Consider the following 18,049-nt stretch of genomic DNA (forward strand, 5'->3'; position numbering starts at 1 on the left):
AAAGCGTAACACTTTATAAATCATATCAAATATCAATGCAGTATGACGAATGACGAATTAGCCATCCATTGCATTATATCATAAATTGTCTTACATGCCGTCACTGTTGTCAAAATATTATAAACATGTTAAATAAAGTTACTAACCCAGTCAGTCTTTGGGCCACATCCAGGTTCTTTATCAGTGGCACACATGAAGCAGTTGTTGGCTTTGCTGAACTCTGAAATCATAGGCATGAACTGAACATATGGCTGTCCCACACAACTACATAAAAATAAAGAATTTACATTTACTTTTAATTAAATGTCGTTACATACAAGACATTTTTAGCATATCCTCAGCCATTTCTTTTTCGCAGTTGCTCCATGTCCATTTGACACACTGAACTCTATCTGAGAAGTAGTTGGTGAACCAGGCGAGACAGTCATTTGACAAACCAAGGCTGTTGAATCTGCCGATAAGAATGCGGTGATTGACAAGAGTCGAAAGCCTTGGCCAGGTCGATGGATACGGCTGCACAGTACTGTCTTTTGTCGATGGCGATTATGATATTGTTTAGGACCTTGAGCGTCGCTGAGGTGCACCCATGACCAGCTCTGAAACCAGATTACATAGCAGAGAAGGTACGGTGGGATACGAAATGGTTGGTGATCTGTTTGTTAACTTGGCTTTTTAAGACCTTAGAAAGGCAGGGTAGGATAGATATAGGTCTGCAACAGTTTGGGTCTAGCGTGTCTCCCCCTTTGAAGAGGGGGATGACCGCGACAGCTTTCCAATCTTTGGGGAACTCAGACAATACGAAAGAGAGGTTGAACAGGCTAGTAATAGGGGTTGCAACAATTGCAGGGGGATAATTTTAGAAAGAGAGTGTCCAGATTGTCTAACCCAGCTGATTTGTAGGGGTCCAGATTTTGCAGGTCTTTCAGGACATCAGCTATCTGGATTTGGGTGAAGGAGAAATGGGGAGGCTTGGGAAAGTTGCTGTGGGGGGTACAGGGCTGTGACCGGGGTATGGGTAGCCAGGTAGAAAGCAAGCCCAACCGTTGGAAAATGCTTGTTGGTGTCAGTGTTTCCTAGCCTCAGTGCAGTGGGTAGCTGAGAGGAGGTGCTCTTATTTTCCATGGACTTTACAGTGTCCCAGAACCTTTAGGAGTTTGTGCTACAGGATGTACATTTATGTTTGAAAAAGCTAGCCTTTGCTTTCCTAACTTCCTGTGTATATTGGTTCCTAACTTCCCTGAAAAGTTGCATATCACAGGGGCTATTCGATGCTAATGCAGAACGCCACAGGATGTTTTTGTGCTGGTCAAGGGCAGTCAGGTCTGGAGTGAACCAAGGGCTATGGGGCATGCTTATTTAAGATGGTGAGGAAAGCACTTTTAAAGAATAACCAGGCATCCTCTACTGACGGAATGAGGTCAATATCCTTCCAGGATACCCGGGCCAGGTCGATTAGAAAGGCCTGCTCGCAGAAGTGTTTTAAGGAGCGTTTGACTGTGATGAGGGGTGGTCATTTAACCGCGGACCCATTACTGACGCAGGCAATGAGGCAGTGATCGCTGAGATCCTGGTTGAAGACAGCAGAGTTGTATTTAGAGGACAGGTTGGTCAGGATGATATCTATGAGGGTGCCCGAGTTTACGGATTTGGGGTTGTACCTGGTAGGTTCCATGATAATTTAGGTGAGATTGAGGGCACTCAGAATCCAGAATGGATATGACACAGGATGTAATACATCCTTACAACAATCTACTTTTTGTTCTTCTTGACTTCTTATCTGGTAAACTGCTACTATGTGTCAAGAAAAGAGACCCAATTAGGGGTTAGTGTACTTGAGTAAAAAGGTCTGGTTTAGATTTTTTTTTAAACAAAAAACTATTGCCCTGTGTCCCCATTCATATGGGTATGAGAGACTAGTCAGTGGTAGAATTGAGTTGGCACTTTATTGGCCCAAACACCCATAGATAGTAAGGTTGAGGTTACTCATGGACAGTAATTAGTAAAAAAAATGTGTTGTTGCATTGATGCGTTGTGTCTTCTAACTGTCCAAGAATAGGATCCAAAGTGTTAGGAAATATTTGTTCCCATAAATACAAGGGAGGATGTCTCTCCTCATACCTCTGGCACTTTAGTCAGACTGCCAGACTTTAGTCAGACTGCCAGACTTTAGTCAGACTGCCAGACTTTAGTCAGACTGCCAGACTGTGCACCACAGAGCCAATCAGGAGAGAATACGTATTGGTCAACGGTGCCAATTGAAAGTCAAGGGGTGTGTCTGTGCCTTTTGGATTACTATCTCTTTCCAGAGAACCCCTGTGGTTCAAGTCTGCTCTGCGCGTGTCTGAAAGTGACAGAGCCAGCAGCCAGGAGTGTTTTTCACAGTATGTCATAAAAGAGTATTACACTTATGAATGTATGTAAAATGATAATATGTATTAGATCCAGTACAATGGAATGACTAAGACCTGAATTTGAATGCAGCGTGTTCCGATTCCTCCTTCTCTTTCTGTCCAGCAGGGTCAACCAAAAACACTTGGCCTGATGGTTCATGCAGATACTGGGGAAGCAATATAGAAATGTATTGATCCCTTAAATTATATTACTATTAAATGACCCATATCACAACCCTCATACCTCTTCACAAATATGTACCTAAATCAATTTTGGAAAAAGTATTTTACTCACAAAAGACGTAGGAATTTATTTTCCCAGTTAGAAATAGTAGGCCATGCATCAAATAACTATTTTCATCAGAAAAACAAACCCTCAAATGCACTATTGCATTTTGTAAGTAGAAGGATTTGTCTTAATGTACATTATATGAAAGTGATGCTATGAAAAGGATTCCTTCACGTTATCAAGCTCACTGTGACTGACAAATCACTGCATATTACTGTGATTAAAAAGAGCATATGCAACACTGTTTTTCACTAGGCTTACTTGTGCACCTTCCTTTAAGCACCTCTGTATGAACACCTCTCCTGTCCTTGATCCATACCACATACAGCCATTTGTGGATCTTTTCAGTGTCCATGTGAAAGATAGTTATTGTGAGGATGGATTATTTGTTGACTTAATTTAAAAAAATGTATCACCAATGTAAAATGAAGGCCTGCAAAGCTTACAGATTTAAGTCTAATAGCATGAGATGAAAGTAGACAAACATCAGAGTGTGCGATATGAAGGTATAGTCAGTGGACATTCTGAACCTTGTTTGAATTCAGCAGGTCACATGACCAAGGAGCTATTGAAATTCTACATTTGGAAAAATTAATGTAAAGCCCTGTGAGATAAAAAAAAAAAAATACAAACTAAGGGTGTGCAATGTGTCATTTTGAAAAATTATTTTAAAATCTTGTGAGATGAAAATGGACAAACTAAAGGGTGTGCAATGTAGAGGCCCACTGAGTGGACATTCTGAACCTTGTTTGAAGTCACTAGGTCACATGACCAAGGAGCTATTGAAATTCTACATTTTGAAAAATTCATGTAAAACCATGTGAGATGGAAATGGACAAACTAAAGGGTGTGCAATGTAGAGGCCCACTGAGTGGACATTCTGAACCTTGTTTGAAGTCACTAGGTCACATGACCAAGGAGCTATTGAAATTCTACATTTTGAAAAATTCATGTAAAACCATGTGAGATGGAAATGGACAAACTAAAGGGTGTGCAATATAGAAGGGTAGTCAGTGGACATTCTGAACCTTGTTTGAAGTCACTAGGTCACATGACCAAGGAGCTATTGAAATTTTACATTTGGAAAAATTCATGTAAACCGTGTAAAATGAAAATGGACAAACTAAAGGGTGTGCAATATGTAGGCTCACTGAGTGGACATTCTGAACCTTGTTTGAAGTCATTTGGTCACACGACCAAGGAGCTATTGAAACTTTACATTTTGAAAAATGTATGTAAAGTCATATGAGTTGAAAATGGACCAACTAAAGGGTGTGCAGTATAGAAGGGCAGTGGACATTCTGAACCTTGTTTGAATTTAGTAGGTCACATGACCAAGGAGCTGTTGAAATTTGAATGTAAAAATAGTTTGTACTTTGTTTACACTCCCTAACTAATTCAACTTGGAATACAACATGCAGCTCACATTTCCACAGGTTTATTAGCTTTGGAAAGCGAATTAATGTCCAAATCGTGAAAATAAGACCTGTGCAATGTTGTGCGCAATTTTTCCAACATCATGATACTTATTTGGCTTCTGTGGCTCAGGTGGTTTGAAAGCTATTGAGGTTTGAAAGCGCGAATATCCGTCGAATATCCAACCTCAAACTGTCTTTACCTCGGTGGTTCATGATAGTTACTATCTATCCATTTGAATTGACGTTGAAAGTAGTACTCCACTTGTAGCGCAATAAAAGAGAATAGGTTACTACTGCTGTGCTTAGCCCACATTTGACTGCGTTACGTAAACATTCCAATCAAAAGACGAGCGACAAGCTTTTGGTTTCACTCGCATAGGTATGTAGAGAGTAGAGGCAGAGCTGAACACAACTCACTGATTTTTTAAACCTTGATTTGACAGTATAACTCAGATTGTAGCCCAGTGAGTCACTGTACTTCCTCTTTAAGCTTAACTTTGTTGGCTTTACAAAGTGTTCTGGTGTGTGTGGACGACAAGATATCAAGAAAAATGTTCAAAGGTGCTTATCCTCTGGTGGTCATGACAGTCTTAGCTGGTAGGTGCTCATCTGAGCATTATGCATTTCACCTCAGCTCCTGTTGTAACAGTGTAATTGATGCAACTCTGTTCTTTTGACGAGTCATCGACAGCCATTCCAAAGAAATGAAATGTAACTTTAATGTGAAGACAACGCTAGAAAAATGTATGTTTCTCTTCACAGAGGTGGTTGTTGAGAGCTCTGGCAGCATTTTCCCTGTGGACGAGGTGTCAGGTAAATGCATACACCGCACTGAACTTTGCACTTTGTATCTTTAATGACCGTTGTTCTTGGTTGCTTTGATCAATGCATATCGCCATAGTCATTTGATTTGACCATTTCCATTTGAATCTATGGTACTATCAATACATCTTATTGTGCAATGTAATGGCTAGCCATATACATGAGAGTTTCCTGTATGCAAATCTTACAGATTGTCTGAAAAGAGGTTACACAGCAGCCGGAAAGAGAAATTGTGGTTTCGATGAAGGTATGGGTCAAAAGTTATGTTTCACAGTCTTTTATGAATGGCAGTAACTTTTTAATGATCTTTCCCTGCAGTCATTTAGAATTTACAGTAAATTCCATCACTGCCATATATTTGATTTCTCTGCATTTGAATGTAAGTCTAAATGTAAGTCTGAAGCTATGTATGATTCTCTATGGGAGTTATTATTATTCCACCTGAGGGGATTCAACTTAATCTGCACCCCAGCTGTTATTGAGTGGAACAAAACACTAAACACTCCAGACTCCCCACTGGGCACAGACTTCAGTTCAACGTCCAGTTTTGGTTGAGTTGTCAACTAACGTGAATTTAACATGAAATAATAAATCATTGGATTTAGGTTGCAAGTTGGGTGAAAAAAAGCTGAAAATCCCTTAAGTTGATGACTTTTTGAAAATCCAAACAGTTTTCCACGTTGCTTTAACATCATCACACTGAATTTGTGTTGTTGAAATTATGTGGAAACAACGTTTATTCAACCAGTTTTTGCCCAGTGGGTCTTGACGTAGGCTACCTTTTGTCTGGTTCAAACCATTCCACTGGTGAGACTAAGTAAAAGTTTCATTTTTTGGTTCACACTATCCCAGAAGAGAGCCAAATGGTGATATTTCAATGACTAAATACTCTGTACAGTCATTCCAGTACAGATCGTTTTTGATTCTTGAGGTTTTTTTTTCAGCCTGTGAAGATGCTAAATATAAGGATGCAATACTGCCATGCATACTCTTAGGATATGATCTCATTTACCAAGACTCATGTAAGTTACTGATCCTCTGCATTGATTGTTTTTAGTACAGAGCAAGAAAGTTACTTCTGCAATGAAATAAATTATAAAACAAATATATATACAGTACCAGTCAATAGTGGACACACCTACTCATTCAAGGGTTTTTCATTATTTTCACTATTTTCTACAATGTAGAATAAGAGTGAAGACATCACAACTATGAAATAACACATACGGAATCATGTAGTAACCAAAAAAGTGGTGAACAAATCAAAATATATTTTATTATATTTGAGATTCTTCAAAGTAGCCACCCTTTGCCTTGATGACAGCTTTGCACACTCTTGGCATTCTCTCAACCCGAGCTTCACCTGAAATGCTTTTCCAACAGTCTTGAAGGATTTCCCACATATGCTGAGCACTTGTTGGCTGCTTTTCCTTCACTCTGCGATCCAACTGATCCCAAACCATCTCATTTGGGATGAGGTTGGGTGATTGTGGAGGCCAGGTCATCTGATGCAGCACTCCATCCCTCTCGTACTTGGTCATTTAGCCCTTACACAGCCTGGATGCGTGTTGGGTCATTGTCCTGTTGATGGAAAATGATTGTCCCACTCAGCACAAACCAGATGGGATGGCGTATCGCTGCAGAATGATGTGGTAACCATGCTGGTTAAGTGTGCCTTGATTTCTAAATAAATCACAGACCGTGTCACCAGCAAAGCAGTCCCACACCATAACACCTCCTCCTCCATGATTTACAGTGGGAAATACACATACGGAGATCATCCTTTCACCCACACTGCGTCTCACAAAGACACGGCGGTTGGAACCAAAAATCTCAAATTTGGACTCCACCGGTCTAATGTCCATTGCTCGTATTTATTGGCCCAAGCAAGCCTCTTTAGTAGTCTGCAGTAGAGGTCATTCTGGGTTTTCCTTTCCTGTGGAGGTCCTCATCTTCTGTATACCACCCGTTCCTTGTCACAACACAACTGATTGACTCAAATGCATTAAGGAGGAAAGAAATTCCACAAATGGACTTTTAACAAGGCACACCTGTTAATACATTTGGATTTGTTTAACACTTTTTTAGTTACTACATAATTCCATATGTGCATTTCATAGTTTTGATGTTTTCACTATTATTTTACAATGTATAAAATAGTAAAAATAAAGAAAAAGTTGAACAAGTAGGTGTGTCCAAACTTTTGACTCGTTCTCTATATATCTGCAGTGAATACACTGAGCATACATAACATTAAGAACACCTTCCTAATAAGTTGCTCCTCCCCGTTTGCCCCTCAGAACAGCCTCAATTCGTTGGGGCATGGACTCTACAAGGTGTTGAAAGCATTCCACAGGGATGCTGGCCCATGTTGATTCCAATGCTTCCCACGGTTGTGTCACGTTGGTTGGATGCCCTTTGGGTGGGGGACTATTCTTGATACACATGGGAAACTGTTGAGCGTGAAAAACCCAGCAGTGTTTCTGTTCTTGACACCAACCAGTGCACCTGGCACCTACTACCATACCTTCAAAGGCTTAAATCTTTTATCTTGCCCAGTCACCCTCTGAATGGCACACATACACAATCCATGTCTCAATTGTCTCAAGGCTTAAAAATCATTATTTGACCCCTTCATCTACACTGATTGAAGTGGATTTAACATGTGACATCAATAAGGGATCATAAGCTTTCACCTGGATTCACCTGGTCAGTCTGTCATGGAAAGAGCAGGTGTATAGATATATCTACAGTATATACTGTATCTAAAAGCAATAACGACAACAACAGTTAAAAAATACATCTTGGAATTAATATTGTATTGAAGTTGATTTTCTATTCTCTGCATTTGTTGTTATTTCCGTCCATTCTTAGGAGTTTTAGAGTCACGGCATGCCTACCGTTTACCGTGCTTGTTTGTTACTAACTGATTACCACATATCCCAAATATGTATCACATTTTAAGAATGTATCTGCTGTTTGTCTCTTCTCTACAGCATATCACAGGGATAGTGACTTTGACATGTATGGTAAGTGTTTTTCAATAGGATATATCTGTTATTTTTCACGAGTTGAAGTAAAGTGAATTGCAGACCATTTCCTCTTAAATGAAGTGTCTGAAGATGTGTTCTCCTTCAGGTGTGGCTCATTGTGCAATAGACAGATGTTCTGAGGGATGGAAAAAGAAACCGAAAGCTCATGGCAACCAATTGCAGATCTTTTCAGGTGACTCTTGTACAGTATAGAATGTCCCCTGCTGCCATTTATCCCTTTGCTGTGGTTTCCTTATTTGGGCAGTTGAAAAATAGTTTGAAACACAGAAAACAACGCAACAATTAATAGCAGCCCAAAATGCATACCGTTATGGAGTATGCACATTAAAGAGAACCAGGCAAGAGAATGCACATTAAAATGATACTATACAATAAATTCTATATTTATGTTTTATCTACAGGGTTGGCTGAGTCATTCTCCTCTTGCCTGGCTGCAGTGAAGGACTGTGCAAAGCCTGAAAGGAAGAAAGAGGATCTCTGAGTATGATTTATTCTCACGTCTGTTGTCCTACTTTATGGGGGAAGTTAATAAGTGTCTAAGGAAATGTACTAACATTGCTATAATGGCATGTGCACTCCAAAATTCTGACTTCTTTCAATGCTCATGATTCCAAACTAGAAGTTGCTTCTTTGTCTTGCCACTAGATGGTGGCCTGTACCTTTTCAGAATAAAAAAATAAAACACTGTTTTTTAAGTAAGAATAAGTGAGAATAAGGAAGAATAGTCTGTACCTTTCTATATGGTAAATCAGTGGCTCCCAAACCTTTTTGCTGTGGAGACCTACCAAAAGCTGTCATATTTTTCTTGTGACACCACAAATAAAGTAAACCTATATTAATTGTCACAAACCTGTTCTCCTCTCTGTCCATATATATGTCTCTGGTTTGGTCAACCAGGAAGATGTCAGTTAGACTGAGTGCTGGGATGGTAGGGCTTGGCCCCTTGGTGTGGAGGTGTTTAGGGGTTAAATGCAGGCATCATGTTGGAATTAGGGTCCTGACAGTGCAGTGCAGGGGTGCTGTGAGTTTCTAGGAGAGGGAGTAAATGGCTTAAATAAGTGTTCCTAAATCAGGGTCCATCAGGATGTGCAGTTATTTGCTCTAACCGAGCACTAACACACCCTTGATTAGTTGAATCAAGTGTTTTAATGGGAGTACCCTCATTTAGGAACACTGCAGCTTAAAATATTGGAGGATTTGAGAATATTTTTTCCTCGTGGAAGTGAAAAAGCTCTGCAATTAGTGTGCTGTCCAGGGGATTTACTTGTACATCAATGCTGCCTCACCACAGAATCAGCGTATAAACGCCTGTCCTATGGTTTGGACGAGGAGCAAACTAGGGATTTGTTACAGGTTCAAGTGTAATCTTTTTGTTGGATCTGTTCCTGTAGACAATATTTTATGACCGTTTTTACTTTGAAATAGTAAATACTATATCTGTACAAGTGCTATATCTTCGTGGATATGTTGTGTTTGTTTATGAAATAAAGATGACAATAATATACTGATCAAAAATATAATCGCAACGTGAAGTTGCTTGAGGTGCTTAAAGTACTTGCATTTGGCACTCAGAAGTACTGATACTTAGAAAATGTTACATTTTCTCAAGTTGGTAGTTAAAAAGTACTTGAATTAAAATGAGAGGAGAACCGATAATGATCAGATATGTTTATGAAAAATATTATAAATATGTATTGGTCTTGCGAATTAATTTCCAGTGTGTTTCGCGCGGTGTTGCCATGGAAGATCGCTCATTCCACCCACACTGCCACTCAGTCAGGCAGGTACAGAACCGACTGAGTAAGCGCCGCAAAACGTCACATCAATTGCTAAAATGCCAGGCAAATGTATATTTAACCCTGTCTTTTATGCGAATGGAACATTTCTAGGATATTTTATTTCAGCTCATGAACAATGGGACCAACACTTGTTGCGTTTTATATTTTGTTCGGTATAGTTTAGCTAACTTATTTACCACTACATTACTGGACCAAACCAACCCACACCGTGTAAGAGACCATTTATGCTCGATCTGAAAGTGTGGTCGGAGCGCGGTATGGATGGTGTAACGCAATCGCGCAGCCCCCGGAGGCACGCCGGGGCCAAATTGAGCTCAGTAGGCATCGCGGTGAATTTGACTTGCCACTGTCTGTAGAACCCTGAAAGTGTAGGCCTCATGTTTCATGAGCTGAAATAAAAGATCCCAGTAATGTTCCATATGCACAAAGGCATATTTCTCTCAAATGTTGTGCACAAATGTGTTTACATCACTGTTAGTGAGCATTTCTCCTTTGCCAAGATAATCAATCTATCTGACAGGCGTGGGGAAAATAAAAGGCCATTCTAAAATGTGTAGTTTTGTCACACAAGAAAATGCCACAGATGTCTCAAGTTTTGAGGGAGCGTGCAAATGGAAGCTGACTGCAGGAAAGTCCACCAGAGCCGTTGCCAGATAATTTAATGTTAATTTCTCTACCATGGCGTTGTGTGGGCGAGCGGTTTGCTGATGTCAACATTGTGAACAGAGTGCCCCATGGTGGCGGTGGGGTTATGGTATGGCCAGCATAAGCCAGGGACAAGGAACACAATAGCATTTTATTGATGGTAAATTGAATGCACAGAGATACAGTGACGAGATCCTGAGGCCCAATTGTCGTGTGATTCATCTGCTGCCATCACCTCATGTTTCATGATAATTCGGGGCCCCATGTTGCAAAGGTCTGTACACTGCTCCTGGAAGCTGCTTCCATCTCCTGCATACTCACCAGACATGTCACCCATTAAGCATGTTTGGGATGCTTTGGATCGAGTTCCAGTTCCTGCCAATATCCAGCAACTTGCACAGCCATTGAAGACGAGTGGGACAACATTCCACAGGCCACAATCAACAGCCTGATCAACACTATGCGAATGACGTGTGTCTCGCTGAATGAGGCCACACCAGATACAGACTGGTTTCATGATCCACACCCCTACTTTTGTTTTAAAGGTATCTGTGACCAACTGATGCATATCTGTATTCCCAGACATGTGAAATCCAGAGATCAGGGCCTAATTCATTTATTTCAATTGACTGATTTCCTTATATGAACTGTATCTCAGGAAAATCTTTTAAATTATTACATGTTGCATTTATATTTTTGTTCAGTGTACATTGATTCACGGCCCAGTGTACGTCTTCCCCTGGTAACGCACGTAGCAACTCATGACCACTAGATGACAGCAATCGTCAGCAAACTGAATGGCACACTGAAAAAATCAAGGACAGTGATTAGAGAATGTTCTGTGAAGTACTCTTTCTATCTAACATTGAAATAGAAAGCATCTGCACGCATGACTAAACAAAGGATGGATGTCATTATTTTCTGAAATAATAGGCTATAGTTTGTTCTCCATCAGCTTTTACAGTTATACCACAAGGCTTAAACCACTCACTCAATTTGAGTGTTTTGTATGAATTTATAAATATTTCGGAGAAAAGAATGACGATTAAAAAAAAACGTGCTGAAGTCCTGAATGTAGTTCCCTTACATGAATTTACAGTAGCCTACACTAGACCAACAAAAATACACAAGGCCTACACAATTCCACTGGAATTATGTGTATGGTACTAATTGAACCAAGAGCCAACTTTTGAGAAGACATTGCTTATTATTGATGATGATACATAAGGTTAGGCTATGCGAACGATGGTCGCCTATTATCCCTTGGCTGTAGACCACCGCACAGTCAGAGTTTCAGATGGTCTCCGCTGATTGTTTTGTGGCCCCCTGACTTTCCTGTCTGGCCTTGTAGACGGCCTTGTCTCTAGAAAGTGCAATTAAAATATTGCATGTCATTAAATCTTTTATGTTGTCATTTTCTCTCAAGAGTTACCTCCGTAGAACGTTGCAAACCCACGAATTTATACCCGTCTGGACTTTCACATGAGTTATTTCGCAGCAAACACTTGTATCTGTAAAGTACCATAAATAAAAAAGAGCGAATGCATAAGAGTCGGTGACTGTATTGAGGTTATTTTAATCCTATAGGCTACCTCGAACACAGAAATAAAACGGATTGAAAAGTATTTATTTTACACCAACTGTATAAACAAACGTTTTGTTGGTTAATCATTAACTTAATATTGTTTTTGCTATGTTACATTGACAATAGTCCACCAAAATACCCAAATAATAATAAAGATAAATACATTGTACTATTATTATTCAAATTATACCTGTAATTATAACAATTCGTTATAATTAACAGGGAAAACGTAGGAATATCTTTATTGAAGAACATATTAATACAATATTTTATTATTGCAATAATATGACTTGAGATAATATGTTACTGTCTATTGTTGTAAAATGAATGATCAGGTAAGCCTAATTACTTCTAAAATGAATATGGTAGTCAACATATTCCGAGATTTAAGTATCACCGAATTAATTTGCCTGTAGAGAAATATGAATATTGACTATCCAAACGTTAGGTTTACGTATCTCCTGAATACATTTTGGTCTCCTAAATTAAGAGGCTAACGTTCTATAAATATTTAATTGTGGTTGCTTTTGAAGATTCCTAATTAACGAAATTCGAGTTGTTGTGATATAAAAGTAGGCTAGCCTACTGCGTTAACGGAATTGTCAAATTACTTGAAACAATGGCATTTATAAGAGTTACTATTATATATTATAATTATAATTATTAATTATTTTAAGTATGCATTGTTATTATTATTATTAATTAATATTAGGCTGTTGTGATTTATTGTATAACTATTACTGGATGCAAAGGATATCAAGGACAGCCGCTCTCAAATATCTTTGTACACATTCACAAACTACCATTCAAGTGACGTATTGACAAGCAAAGCATTATTGCGAAAAATGACCTACACTATTCAGAATCACAACTCTCAAGAAAGACATAGGAAAAATGTTTATACCATCCATCATGAGCTTTTAGCAAATATTCAATCATCTCGAAATATTATTGAATGGGTGTGTGTGCCCGCGCGCGCATATGTGTGAGTTGCGTGCGGTGTGAAGTGTTCGTGCGCGCACGTATACATTTGTGTGGCACCATAAATTAGGTCCTCTGATCATGTTGACGAAGTGTATAACTCCCCACAAACATAATGAAGCCTATTCAGTCCAATGCCACAACAAAGAAACAGTGAACCTAATATCAACCACAGCCTACGACAGGATCAATGCTTTCAAATGAGAGGTCAGCTTCATGCCTTTATGAGCCAATTCAAAAGTAGGGCAACATGCAAATAGATTAATCTGTTAGGGCAATACTACACACATTGTGTCCACGCGCACAGCCCAGCAAAATGTGCAATGGGTAAACACGCCGAAAGCTTTTGCCGCGAATTCAAAAATGACGTAATGAATGACCTACGCCAATGAGAAGCCAGATCTGCGATTGACGCGTAAATCATTTTTCCTTATAAGGACTAGTCTCCGCCCATGTCAAATCCATGCTTTTCGTCATCACCCCCACCCCCATCCCCCTCCCCTGAGAGCACTAGAGCCTCCGAACCCGAGAGAAGGTGCGCTCCGCTGGGACAGAGGAAGGATAAAGAGACTGGGAGGGAGGGAATGAGATTTCTTGGTACCCAATCCCCCTTTTCCCCTGGGAGAGCAAATCTTCCATGGTCCGTCCCTCCCTCTTGTTTGGTAATCATTTCATTTTACTCCTTTTTGAAGCACTCGCTTGTTTTATCCCACTTTTCATTTCACAATCCGGTGCGCGTATGTTCGCCTTCTGATCAACTTCGGCATCTCCCCTCTCTTTCCTCACGACGAAAAGGTCTCCTAGATCCCGGCTGATTCTTTTCCTTTGAGATGCTTAACTGTTCTAACACTCGCCCTCTCTCCACCCTCTTTTAACTTCAGACCGTTAAGCTTGAGCGAACTGAACTGAGGTTGGAATTTAAAATAAAGCGGAAAACCCAAAGGGATACGACGCTCGTCTTTGGATAAGGACCGCTATCGCTTTCCCCCTTGTTGCACTTTGGGGAAGATTCTTCCCATTTCAGTTGCTCGTCGTTAATCCAGGTGGCCTTGCTTTGAGTGAACAGGAGGATTATTTAGCGTGATTTGGTGAAGAGAGAGAGATCCCAGAAGGTTACTTTCATGTTCTCCATCCAGGACAGCCTCCCGCGGGGAGCCTTGACCATGAAAGAGGAACCGCTCACGAGTGGCATGACACCGGTCCGCTCTTGGATGCAGAGCGCGGGGATATTGGACGCGAACACAGCAGCACAAAGGTAAACATAAACTCGATATGCACATATGATAATCGCTGGACATGATGCTGACAGTTCGGTGCAGTTTGCCGGACGACGTAGGCTATGCGTTCCCAAGTGTAAACCATCGGTAAAGACGCAAATATTATGCATTTAAAGTAGCCAACTGTATCCCGCACCTATTCGCAAAATAGCTCTTTAGCTCTTTAGACTTGGTGCCCCAATACTTGTTAAACATGCACCATGTGTAAATAGCCTATAGCATCTCTAAGAGTGTAGAATGTAATGGAGGACATTGGTCAAGATGCGATTTCACAATGAGACCTTGCATCATTTTGTACAATAGACCACGATCCTTTAGTCAACACCTAGATGAATAGATATCTGTAACGGATAATGTATACCTCCCCTCATGTGACAAATGGGCTAACTATTTGCTCCGCGTTCAATTTCAGGCACTCAGGCACTGGTTGACAGTTAGGTGGCGCATATCAGCTATATGGCTGAGTGAGATCCAATAAATTTGCTGGTACTGAAAACTCTTGACTCTGATTAGCAAATAACTCAAACTTTACAATGTGCATGTGCCGTCTAATAGAACGTCAACATACTGTACCTCCCGCGCATGCGTGGAATAATGTAAAACACAATTTTCACTTATATTAAGTGTTGGCTAAACAATAAGAGCACCTCGAAGAGTTTGCAGCTGTCCCACTTGCAGAAGTTGGTTTGTGAAAGAAAGGCTTTACAGAAAGAATCGCCGACATCATAGGCTGCAAGGTTTTGTGATGATAACGTGGATGTCCATGTAGGCTATTAATAACTTAGAATGTAATTATCAGATAGGCATACTGACATCTGATCTATGCGTAAAGCTGCATGCGTTAAAATATTAGACAAATTGTAATTATAATTCGTATAAGCAACGTAATCAAACACGCTTGTTTGATCTCATTTTAAAGTATAGGCTACCTGGACACATTCAATTGAGTATGGCTCATTTAGGCTATAAGATGAACAGTATCTGTGTATCCTGCAGTTGTGGCCCTGTTGATCTCTTATGGGCGTACATGCGCTTTTGTAAATTATGGACGTGAATGAAGATTGATAATATGTTAACAGGTCCACTGTAAGTCTAGCGCAAAATAAGAATTGTTTTAATTTTGTATTAATTAAGTTAGGCCTATCTACAAGTGTTGTTTTAAGGTGATCAAAAGTATAATTCAATTAAATGCACAGTTTTAAGATCTTAATAAATACAATTGATTATTTTCTCATTTAAATTATTTCATAAGTAAACTTGAATTGATTAAATCTTGAATTATTGAACAGTATTTGGTGTAAAAACACGAAAAGCATGGTGTGTATAATATTAATAATACGTGATAAGCTATATATCGCCTACAAATATTGATGATGTGAGTGTTGGCGAGAAATTGATTGGCTTCACTCAAAGTGTTAAAATAAATTACTTCAACTGACCTGAAATAATGTGGAGCAATAGTAAAGGGCTTACATGTGTTCCATATATATATACTGCATGTTACAGGAGAAGGTCAATTTGGGAAATGCCTCCACTTTCTTCTTTACATCGGATAAGAATTCAATATAGGCATACTGACAAATTACTTTTCGCTGAAACGTTTGTGTGAAAATCTTTTACCATTACCATCCAAAGTTGTCATCACGGAAAAAAAATGTCACGACAAGCATGCCCTGGCCCCTGCATTAATACATACAACAAAGGCTATAACATATTATGAGACCTGTGTTTATGATGTCTATTGATAATAACGATTTTATACACTATTAAAATGTAACAAAACTGTAAGCCCCTCAGTTGAGGTTAATGTTTGGTTGTCGGTTGTTGCCATCGGAAATATGTTATGATGCCCGGCGTTCACATTGCCGACAGTTGTCATATCTGGTTGCCTGAACTATTTAAAAAAAAAACACAAAAAGGTTAAGCAGAGCAAGCATATCATACTGTAGCCTACGTTTACCATCTTACATGCTCAAAATGCTATTCGTTTCTTATTGCATTTTGAGCAGGCAAGATGAAACTACCAAATAGGCTCAGAGTTAGAGTATCGTTTAAGTGACCCTCAGTCCATCAGGATGCCGGGAGTGGTGGTATGGTGTCATGTTAAGACAACATCAGCACATTTCAAATGAAACAAGAGGTCAAGAGATTAAGCATTTCATGAACTAGGCTAAAGACGTTTTTCCTGTGTTATAGTTGTCATTCTGTCGCGCACACACGAGTTCAAGTCGGATAAGCGGGTCAATTGACACGTCCGGTGCTCACGGGTGAGCGCGTCGACACCATGTAGTTTACGCTGGTTTGCTTACGGTGTCAATACATTTTTGAGTCCACAAACTGTCTTTCATGCGTTCACAATTTCACTCTATTTATTTTGAGGGAAATATAAACCTGTCTGCTGGGTATCCATCCACATAGCATGTCAGTTTTAATAGTTGGTGTGCTCTGAATACTGCTTCCGCATTATGCTTAATTGAACTCAAATGCATTAAACTCATGTGTCACACATTTATCATGTAACACAAAGAGAATTCATACCTGAATATTACTGTCAGGTGATCAACAGTATAAAGGCTATTGATCAGTACTGGTTGACAGTTGCAGTAATTTGCCAAGTGTAGCTACATTTCAATTTGCATGAACTGTTATTCGCTATATGGTGATAACTTATTTGATAGTGTTAAAGTGCATCACTTTATATTACAGAAAATATTGAAAATGTCAAACGCACACTTATCTAGATTAAGATATTGCAAAAATAAGACAGGTGGCTTTTAGTAGTGGCAGTACATTCATGTGTTATTACACTGGATATGACATTATTGGCAGAAACTATTTGAATTGTGTTCAATTATCATTATCTGAGACCATTTGCTCTAAGATTGTATCACAATTCGTTTTTTTCCTTTTTAAAGCAATTAGTCAGATATTTCTCTTTCCCAGTGTGTAAAACAAGATTATGCATAGATCACCAGACAGCATGTTATTTTATGTGTAATGACATGAACATTTCCATTTAAAACTAGGCTATGTCTCTTGGTTTGGATGCTTGTGGTTTACTGCTTCCCATTGCAATACAATGTGTCTGTGTCATTTTGCCATGTAAATGGTTGAGTAAATATTTAACTCTCATGAACAAGTCATCTGAAGTCTAGCCGTCAACACTTCTATAGATGAAGCTCCACCCATTTGAGGTCTGACACGTTGAGAGTTACCCATACCCAACGTATACCATGCCACAAAAAGTTTGATAAAACAACACATTCACCAAAACTCATTCGAGGTGCAATGCCCAAACAGTGAGATTCTGTATGTCAAGTTACATTGCAGTAAGCAGTTGCACTTGTGCGTGTAGGTCAAGTAGATTTTTAGGGGGTATTGGAAAAGTACTCTGGAGAGCCTCTGGCCTTCTCTGGGTTCTGGAACTGTACTGTACATTCTAGATTTGCTTGCGTGTTGAAAAAACGGACCTGGAGACTAATAGTTTTGTTTAGCGCTCGGATGTGGTCGTGGATAGATCTGATATGGATAGTAAAGTGGCATTGCTGATTGAATGCGTAAATGGGTCACTTTTAGAGACACTCCCCTAGCCTATGCCCACCACAACTGCCTCTCCTGATCTATCTCCCAAAACAGCCATTCCACTGAAGCGGGGAGAAGAGGGGTGTGTGTGTGTGACTAAGTGGACTGCACAACTGGGGAACAGATTTCACTTGACACTCCCCAGTTGCCACTGTAAAATCGAGCAAAGTGAATTATGTTGACCCTGTCTTTGTCTGCTAAGAGGAGG

The 18,049-nt window shown here is 39.7% G+C and overlaps 1 protein-coding gene across 8 annotated transcripts in view; it reads left to right on the forward strand.

Annotated features, from left to right (window-relative positions):
• Positions 1–13,540: 13,540 nt before the first annotated feature.
• The window catches only part of LOC115130731 (transcription factor COE3-like), a 120,893-nt gene continuing 116,384 nt past the window's right edge, over positions 13,541–18,049 (forward strand). For 3 of the 8 annotated variants that reach the window (XM_029662145.2, XM_029662147.2, XM_029662150.2), the window contains exon 1: positions 13,543–14,237. In XM_029662145.2, coding sequence (XP_029518005.1) covers positions 14,104–14,237 — 134 coding nt within the window. In that variant the 5' untranslated portion in view covers positions 13,543–14,103. Of the gene's footprint in view, positions 14,238–18,049 lie in introns of all 8 variants that reach the window. The other 5 variants (XM_029662143.2, XM_029662146.2, XM_029662148.2 and 2 more) reach the window with 3 other exon arrangements.

Source organism: Oncorhynchus nerka, linkage group LG6 (assembly GCF_034236695.1).
Source record: "Oncorhynchus nerka isolate Pitt River linkage group LG6, Oner_Uvic_2.0, whole genome shotgun sequence".
Classification (NCBI taxonomy): Eukaryota; Metazoa; Chordata; class Actinopteri; order Salmoniformes; family Salmonidae; genus Oncorhynchus; species Oncorhynchus nerka.